At 42.7% G+C, this 9,801-nt stretch overlaps 1 protein-coding gene across 1 annotated transcript; it reads right to left on the bottom strand.

Moving 5' to 3' along the window:
• Positions 1-8,881: 8,881 nt before the first annotated feature.
• Positions 8,882-9,340, bottom strand: LOC119059604 (cytochrome c oxidase assembly protein COX20, mitochondrial-like). Its single transcript, XM_037159322.2, has one exon. It carries the CDS (start codon positions 9,330-9,332, stop codon positions 8,979-8,981), a length of 354 nt encoding a protein of 117 aa, XP_037015217.2. The 5' UTR covers positions 9,333-9,340; the 3' UTR covers positions 8,882-8,978.
• Between the last annotated feature and the right edge of the window lie 461 nt (positions 9,341-9,801).

The following is a 9,801-nucleotide window of genomic DNA, read 5'->3' as shown; positions in this document are numbered from 1 at the left end:
TATGAGAATATTTTCTGAAACATATAGTAAAGGGTGGACCTACAACCTTAATCTGTAATTTTTCAAAACAAAACACAACACAGGCAAATACACAAAGACCTCTTGGATCTACTTTGCAGTTTCTGTAAATGAGAAAAATTAAATATCTTAAGAGAGTAAGAAGACAAGACAACTCCACTGTTAACATTTTATGCATACAGCAGACATACCTATGGAAACCAGATATAAATGAAAAGTGATGGAAAACAGACTTCTCAAGTCAATACAAACAAGGTGATTTTGCAGTTTTGTAAATCTGTGGATGGTATCCCGTGTGTTTTATAAACACAGTAAAGAGAAAAACACACATAATGATAGAAAAGAAGTCAGAACTAGTGTTTCTTAGTCTTTTATTTCTTTGAAAATGTTCGTGCATCATTAGTGGTGAGCTAGATCTTTGTAACTGAATTAAACATATGCTTAAAATATGATTCTTGAGAATTTTTCTGAGAATAGGAAAAGTGATAAAGTGGAGTATGTCTGTGATATGTGTAGAACATAATGAAAATTTACAGGAACAAGGCCTTATTGATTAAATTCTCCAAGGCAAAAGCCAATGATCTCTAGGGGAAAAATGTAGGCCTTCATTTTCCAAAGCAAACAAATTAAAAAGACAACAAAAGTGTCCAGATGAATGTGACAGCTTTTCCATTGGCAGGAAAATTTCAGACATTCCATGCAGCAACATCGTCATTGAAATGTCCCCTAAAGCAAGGGACACAAAGGAAAGAATAAACAAATGGGATCTCATCAAATTAAAAAGCTCCTGCATGGCTAAAGAAAATAGCATTAAAATGAAAAGAGAGCCAACCATATGAGAAAACATACTTGCCAATGATACCTTGGCCAAGGGATTGGTCTCCAAAATATATAAAGAGCTCACATGATCCCACTCCAGGAAGACAAAAAAAAAAAAAGCAATTAAAATATGGGCAAAAGACTTGTATAGACAGGACCCGGAGACATTATGAAAAGATGTTCAGTGTCACTAGCCATCAGAAATGAAAATTAAAACATCATGAAATACCACTTCACAATGGCCAGAATGGCCATCATAAACAAATCAACAAACAACAAGTGTAGATGAGGGTGTGGAGAAAAGGGAACCCTAGTGAACTGATGGTGGCAATGCAGACTGGTGTAGCCACTGTGGAAAACAGTATGGAATTTTCTCAGGAAACTAAAAATTGAACTGCCTTTTGACCTAGCAATTCCACTGCTGGGACTATATCCTAAGAACCCTGAAACACCAATCCAAAAGGACCTATGCACCCCAATGTTCATAGCAGCACAATTTATAACAGCCAAGTGCTGGAAGCAACTTAAGTACCCAGCAGTAAATGGATCCAAAAACTATGGTACATTTACACAATGGAATACTAAACAGCAGAGAGAAAGAAGGAGTTCCTACCCTTTGTGACAGGATGGATGGAACTGGAGAGAATTATGCTAAGTGAAATAAGCCAGGTGATGAGGGACAAAAATGATCCCCTTTAATACATGCTCTCACCTTTAACTGACACCTAATCAACAACAACAAAAAAGGCAAGCAAAATATAACCAGAGACAGTGAAATTAAGAACAATCTCACAGTAACCAGAGGGGAGGGTGGACGGGGTAATGGGGGGAAGGATAGAATAAAGAGAGGGAGGTGGGTTTGGCTGGGATGGGGAAAATGGTGGGGGAAAAATGCAGACAGCTGTAATTGAACAACAATAAAATAATTTTAAAAAAGAAGACATGTGATACATTTTTCACATCTCTCAATAATTCCCTGCCAGACCCTTGTTATTGATAAAGGAAAACTATTAACTCTATACTGAAGACAGCACGTCAGCCAAGTGACTAACATGTGGACTGAACAATGGACACTTGGTGCCTGAGGCACAGAAGGACATGTCCTTACTGCTGTGATATTACTGGCAAAAACATATAAGTAAGGAAATCATTATGTGAAAATAATCATAAGGAACCATTAATTTTTTCCAATGTCAACCCACAAGTACCTCTCACATTCAGTACACTAATGAAACATTTAAATTCGATATTTTGCTATGTATAATACCCCAACTTTCAGAAAAAAATATTTTAATTTTTTAATTCAATTTTTATTTTTTTATTATTTTTTTTAAATTTTTTTATTGATTATGCTGTTACAGTTGTTCTATTCCCCCTTTATTCCCCTCCACCCTACCCCCATCCCCACCATCACCCCCCCTTTAGTTTATGACCATGTGTCTCAAGTCCTTTAGATTCTATATTTCCCATGCTATTCTTGCCCCCCCATCTATTTTCTATCTACTGTCTATGCTACTTATTTTCTGTACCTTCTCCCCCCTTCTCCTCCTCCCACTCCCCTGTTGCTAACCCTCCTTGAGATCTTCATTTCTATGTTTCCACTCCTGATCTAGCTGTCCTTTTAGTTTGCTTTCATTTTAGGTGTGGTTGTTAATAACTGTGAGTTTGTTGTCCTTTCACTGTTCATGTTTCTTTAATTTCTTTTTCTTAGATAAGTCCCTTTAACATTTCATATAATAAGGGCTTGGTGATGATGAACTCCTTGAATTTGATCTTATCTGAGAAGCACCTTATCTGTCCTTCCATTTTAAATGAAAGTTTTGCTGGATAGAGCAATCTTGGTTGTAGGTCTTTAGATTTCATGACTTGGAATACCTCTTTCCAGCCCCTTCTTGCCTGTAAGGTCTCTTTTGAGAAATCAGCTGACAGTCTGATGGGGACTCCTTTGTAGGTGACTGTCCCCTTAGCTCTTGCTGCTTCTAGGATTCTCTCCTTCATTTTAATCTTGGCTAATGTAATTACGATGTGCCTTGGTGTGTTCCTTCTTGGGTCCAACTTCTTTGGTACTCTCTGAGCTTCCTGGATTTCCTGGAAGTCTATTTCCTTTGCCAGATTGGGGAAATTCTCCTTTATTATTTGTTCAAATACGTTTTCCACTGGTGGCTGTGCCTTTCCCCCTTCTGGTACCCCTATAATTCGGATGTTGGAGCGTTTAAAGATGTCCTGGAGGTTCCTAAGACTCTCCTCATTTCTTTGAATTCTTGCTTCTTGACTCTTTTCTGTTTGGCCATTATTTGCTTTCTTCTGGTCCACTCCATTGATTTGAGTCCCAGTTTCCTTTTCATTGCTATTGGTGTCCTGTGCAATTCCATTCATTTCAATTAGTTTCGCCTTCATATATTTGTCTAATTTGTCCGTATAATCAACCAGTTCTGTGAGGATCTTGATAACCAATGTTTTAAACTGTGCGTCTGTGAGATTTGCTATTTCTTCATCGCTTAGATTTATTTCTGGGGCTCTGAGATCCTCCTGCGCCATTCTTGGTCTGTTCGGGCCCTTTAAGAAGCGGCGCCTTGGATTCCCAGGTCGCTGGGTTGTGACGCTGTATGTGGGGGCGTGGCCCGAGCGGGGAAATGGCGACCCCCCTCTGCCGCTTCTCACAGCTGGGTGCGGAGGAGCAGTGCCTTAGGTGGTTCACCTGGGCCGGGCCGCTCAGAGTCGCTGGGTTATGACGCTGTATGTGGAGGTGGGGTCAGAGCAGGGAAATGGCGGCGCCCTCCACTGCCGCTTGCCGTGGGGACCTGCCGGCCCGGTCCAATCGCCCACTCCCTCGCCTGTCCACCCGCGCACAAATGCGCGACCTCAGTCAACACGCAGCCCCGGCCCGGCTGTCTCCCCTGCGGTCGCTCGCCTGGTTGCTCTCGCGGTTGCTCACTGGGTCCAACCCTGCGCCTGGATTCCGCACCTGAGCCGTCTGACCGAGTTTTCCTGTGCAACCCTGCTCCGCCAGCCGCTGGTTTCGCCCCTTACCGGTCAGGCTGAAGAATTTGTTGTTAACGGACTTCCGAAAAGTTCAATTTTCTGTGTTCTGGCTGTGTTTTCTGTTGCTAATATTTAGTTTTCTCTAATCTTGGTTGTGTGAGAAGGCACGGCACATCCACCTATGCCTCCATCTTGGCGGAAGTCCTAATTCAATTTTTAATTTATTCATATTTAGATACTTGTTTTTTGTATTAAAAATGTAGCCATTATTTTTAATATGTTATGGCACAAGAAATTTTATATGTCAATTCCTAGAGTTACACTTTTAATATATAAGAATAAATAAAAGAATTAAAACATTTATATAGATACAGAATTAGTACTACTCATATGTAATGTGCATCCCTATTTTTCCCTCAAAAATTTGGGCAAAAAGTGCACACTATACATGACAAAATACGATAGCAAGCCTTCTTACCAATTTAGTGAGACGGTCCCTTCTCTCAATTCCATTTTTTCAGAACATTCAGAACTATTCTGACTGATAAAATGTGCATTTTCTTACCCCTGATGTACAGAGCTGATTCTGCAGCCACATGAACCTAAAACCTACAGTTCCCTCCTCCACTGATACCTGAGCCTGAGTCCATCTAAACAGGGATGTTGGGCATGGGTGCCTTCCCTGGCTGATCTTTCTCACACAGGGGATGTGCTCAGTGGTTGAAGGTCATTAATTAAAGGCAGAAGTTCTGCCTCACCTTGGGCAGCCTAGATAAAGATAATGCAGAGAAGCCTCTGGGAAAAAGGAGAAAAGGTACTGTTGACCTTGATGATCATAAAAAGAAAAGAAAATGAGTAAGTAGATTAAAAACCACCTCATTATCCATGAACAGAAGAAGAAACAAAGGTTGTATGTTCTAAATCCACTGATGTCAGGAAGCAAAGCAAAAATAGCTTCTGACCCAGGACACACCCTTTACAAGCTGAGAGGCAGCCATGTGTGTCCTGGTCCTGCTGTGGGTTTTCTCAGGTGATGATATGCTGAGGAGTCACATCTGCATTTTGAGGATGCACCTTCAGAGTCCTCAGCACAGCCCTTGAATCCGCTTCACCACATGCACAGGTGGAAATGCTGAAATGGCCAGGCTCTGCTGTCCTTTTAAAGGAGTTCAGAATAAGTCTCCTTGAAAGAGACCAAACTGTTTTTTCTTTCTCTTTTCATGTGCTCTCTCCTCGCATAGATGTATACAAACTACCATACCAGTGGGGATTGTCTACACCCCCATACCCACCAGAACATTCCGTTATCTCCCCTGAACATAACCTGCTCCCCACTCTCACAGATGCATTCTGGAGCCCTCCTGCTGATCACTGGGCTTACCTGGGGCTCCTCGTTAAACAATAATGCCCCACCCATAGAAGTTGACTAACTCTGTGGGGAAGGCCAGAGCTGGTGTCATTTCTTTGATCTCCTCAAGGGATTTAATAACAACCCAAAGGGGTACAGTTTACCTTTATGAAGCTCAGAACCCTCTTTTTTTTTTAAGATTTTATTTATTTATTTTTAGAGGGGAAGGAGAGAAGGAGAGAAACATCAATGTATGGTTGCCTTTCATGCATCCCCTGCTGGGAACTGGCCTGCAGGGAACCAGCCTTCAACCCAGGCATATGCCCTGACTGGGAATTGAACTGCGATTCTCTGGTTCACAGACCTGTGCTTAATCCACTGAGCTACACCACCCAGGGCTTTTTTTTTTTTTCTTTTTTCTTTTTTTTTTTTTTTTTAAGATTTTATCAGAACCCTCTTGAATCAAGGCCCCACTTGGCACCCATAATCAGCCTTTCTGTCCCTGTACTAGCTTTTCCACTCCCCTCCTCTCTTTCTAAAGCGCTTATTAAATGGGGGAGTATATAAAGGAAGGGAGGCTCTGAGCATCTACCCGCCCAGGCAAAATTCGCGCTCCCTGGGCCGAGAAAGGCGAGGCGCACAAATTGCTCTACCCGAGCTGTCTCCAGGGCTTTAAGCGGCGCGGGATGGGCCGGCAGCCCAGGGACCGGCTCTCAGCAGAAAATCCACACTGCAGGCGGTGTTTCAGAGAAGGAAGGTGGAGAAACCCCGGGCGGGTGGAGAAACTCAGGGTTTCCGCGAAAATGGCCCCTCCGCCCGGCCGCGAACCGGTCAGGGCTTGGGGGCGTCTCACCTGTATTCTGGACTCACCGTCAAGCGAGGCGCCGCAGCGAGTATTTCAGCGCCAGTAGCGTGGGGCTCTCGAGCTTCGCGGAGCAAGAATGGGAACTCAGAGGTTCAGTTTGGAACTAGAAACACTAAATAAACCAAGGTAGATATCTGCCCGAGGTTCACGGCTCTACGACTTCTCCCCGCAGTCTCACAAAGCGCCCCAGCGCCACTCAAGGACACCCCAGGGGTGGGAATCAGAGCAGAGCACTTCCGGCGATGGGCGGTGTCTGCTTGATCACTCCCTTTGATTTAGGAACCACTTTCGTACGGCTTCAACTTAATTACAAATTCATGAGATTTCCGTCAAAAATTAACATGATAATACTCCTATAATTAAATTTTAGATGATTCTTTGACACATTATATTTGTAATCTTTCTCTTCCATTTATGTTTGTTTACTGTAGTTTAGTACTGTATGACTCCATTCAATATGTTACCGAAGCCATTTAATGCCCAGCTGGTGTCCCAGAGAATTGTTGCATGTGGTGGAAAGCCCTACAATTTGGTGACCAGGAGTGTCAGATTTTAGTGTGATGGTGAGTGTGGTCATATTAGTCTGATTAAAGGGGTCATAGAGGATACAAAACACACTAGAAACACTTCTCTACAAAAGAGCAGGAAAACTGGGTTTTTCTTCATAAGAACACTCTGCCTATCAAAAGAACAACACACAACCTTTAAATATGCACATAGTGCTATAGCAAGACAAAACATTCTCTGCCCCCCCCAAGCAATTCTTGATGCATTTTATATGAATTCCAGTGATAGAAAATGTGTTTTTAAAAGTCCTGTCTTCTCATGGCTACACTCACAAATGAATATGAACCTCCAATGAGACTCCTCTGATTCAAAGCACTTTGTAGGGTCTTCCTCATATAACATGTTCTGGGGAAACACAACAACACCTCCTGCCTGCAAATCAGTTCCTTCATTTTTTAAATCAGGACTATCGAAATATGATGTTAAATGCAGTGGAAAAATTAAAATCACCTATAAAGAAACATGTTTATTATTTTGGGATGGGAACAAATTATAGGTGGAGGATATCGGGTAAAAGCTGCTATGGTAAAAGCACTGCAAACCTCACTTTCTCTGCTAAATGTTCTGGCTCTCAGTATGAATACCAGTCAGGAAGAAATGGCCCAACAGCCTGTAGCCATTTGTTGATGGAGATTGTCTCCTTGTTTAAAAACACACCCAAAGTCCTGGGATCTGTTCTCTTCATCATTCTATTCACTTTTACAGTACAGTGTGCCGCTTGACTTCCACACATTTGATTCTCAAGCACCCGAGTGAAGCAAACTCACACAGCAAAAGACTTCTCTGTTCACAACCTGTGACATTCCAGTTCTTTCACTGAACTGAAGACCTCAAGCAACCCTTTTTAGAGATACGGGGAGGGAGAGAAACATCACTGTGTGGTTGCCTCTTTCACTGCCCCTACCGGAGACCTGGCCCACAACCCAGGCATGTGCCCTGACTGGGAATTGAACCTGCCATCCTTTGCTTTTGCAGTCCAGTGCTCAATCCACTAAGCTACCTCAGCCAGGGCCTAAAGCAACTCTTTTTCTTCATATTTATAGAGCATTTACTTCATCTCTGTCTTTGTTTTATGTATATTTTCATTTCAAATGAAGAAATGCTATGAAAAATGCATTAAGAAAATTTAATACAGTACTACGTGAACCATGACACATATTACTTCCTATCCAAATTTTCTTTAATATAATCTTCTAAAAGATTTTATTTATGTATTATTAGAGGGGAAGTGAGGGAGAAAGAGAGGGCCAGAAACACCAATGTATGGTTTCGTCTCGCGCATCCCCTATTGGTGATCTGGTCCACAACTCACACATGTGCTCTGATTGGGAATCAAACTGGTGACCCTTTGGTTCACAGGCCAGCACTCAATCTACTGAACTACACCTGCCAGGGCCTATCTAAGTTTGAAATTAACATTTTTATATCCTTCAGAAATTTTCCCATTGAGTTAATTGTTCCTTAATGGTTCTTACCTAGTGAACATGACAAAGCATTAATTTCCCTTAAACTGGTGTAATATTATCCTATGCAATGTATACAAATAGTACTTTACAAGCATTTTTAACAACTATGGCCTACAATGGAACCCATATGGGCACTCCCCACAGAAAAGAGATTGTAATACAGTATGTGAAGAAGGAAAATCAGGGTCTTTCCCAACCAAGAAGTCAGCAGTTTCAAGAGTAAACATTCAGATTCTTATGAAATAGTCTGAATCCATTTGTAAATGCTTGACCATTCATATCTTTAAGGTCTTACTCCATCTTCTCCCTCTTCTGTCAGTTTGGAAAAACTGGAAATGCAGCTTGGGGGTTTCCTTGTATGATACCAGCTGAAGGCTCATACCTTCAGCAGCTCACTGCACCCCAGGCCCACCCTGTATATACCCTAATTCCTCAAAACTTTCATCATCCTTTACTCTCTGAAGCCATGTACTTGACTATCTCTGGATGTCCATCCTGTTCCCTGTAAAACACTTTTTTACGTTACAGGGAGTCTCTTAACATTTTAGTGCGTGAGTGTAACAGGGTGCAGCCAGGACCCCCAAACAGGAACTTGTAGTGGGCTCCAGAACTCAAGATGTTCAGGAAATTAAAAATATATATATAGGATGTCTTCACTCCCACAAGTCTGAACTGGGGAATGGGACACATGGAGTAGAGCTGTTTTGCATAGCAACAGTTTTGCAGCTAGCTAACCTCTGGCATGGCCATTTAACATATCTACCACTTTTTTTTTTTTTTTGCAACTTAAATACATGCTTTATTTACTTGATGGAGTGCCTCCGTACGGTACATGCCATGGTTGACCCAGCTGAGCCCGGCCTTGCTCACACTGACGGCGGTGAGCTCTACTGGGGTCTCCGTTCGACCCCGTTCAGTTGCTGCTGTTGCTCTGTTTTCTTTCAGGATCAAGGTGGGTACTTTCATATAAAATCTTATTTTTAATTCCTTCTCTGGCAATTCTTTCCTGGATCCTTTGCTTTGCATAATTATACCTACAGTGGAACCAGCATCCTAGAGTCACCACGATAAATCCTCCTGCTCCAACGTCGCATGATCTTTTAATTCTACTAGTTAACAAGAAATGTCCAAGGCCAGCCACAACAGACCCTAACGAGCCATATAATATCGAGTCCCGTGCACAGGGAGTGTTCTCAACATCCAAAATTCCCAGGAGCTTGAAGGGCTTCCCCTTCTCGGGCTCGCCGGGCCCCGGGGCAGCGGCCATGGGAACGAGTCTGCTATCTCCCACTTTTAATTGGTTTCATGGATACGTTTTGAGCCATGTTTTGAGCCAGGGAGATGGGAATGATTTCCACCCCAGATACAACTGGGAAGCAACTCTCCCCTGGTTACAGCAACTGTACGTGATAGCTTGGAGTAAGAAGGGATTATGTGGCTTTGGGGCTCCCTTTGCCACACAGCTGAGGAAGCTGGGAAGCAAGATGTAGCAGCAATGCAGAGCTCTCACTTAGCAGTTTGGAAGAATGCAGGAGAAATGCTGTGGGAAAGAAGGATGTGGAAGGACTCTTGCTGGTGGGCCATGAGAAGGTGCCACTCGAGTTTGGATTTACATGGTGGCGACACAGTGGATGGTGCTGGGAACTGAGGGAGGCATGCCAGCTGAACACGGTTTGCTGGGAAGAACCAGAGGCTACCGGAACCATGGACTTTTATTTCTTTTTTTTTTTTGATAG

This window comes from Artibeus jamaicensis, unplaced genomic scaffold (assembly GCF_021234435.1).
Source record: "Artibeus jamaicensis isolate MK-2021 breed Jamaican fruit bat unplaced genomic scaffold, CSHL_Jam_final contig_386, whole genome shotgun sequence".
Classification (NCBI taxonomy): Eukaryota; Metazoa; Chordata; class Mammalia; order Chiroptera; family Phyllostomidae; genus Artibeus; species Artibeus jamaicensis.
The sequence above is the reverse complement of the archived record's forward strand: the minus strand, read 5'-3'. Positions and strand labels throughout refer to the sequence as shown.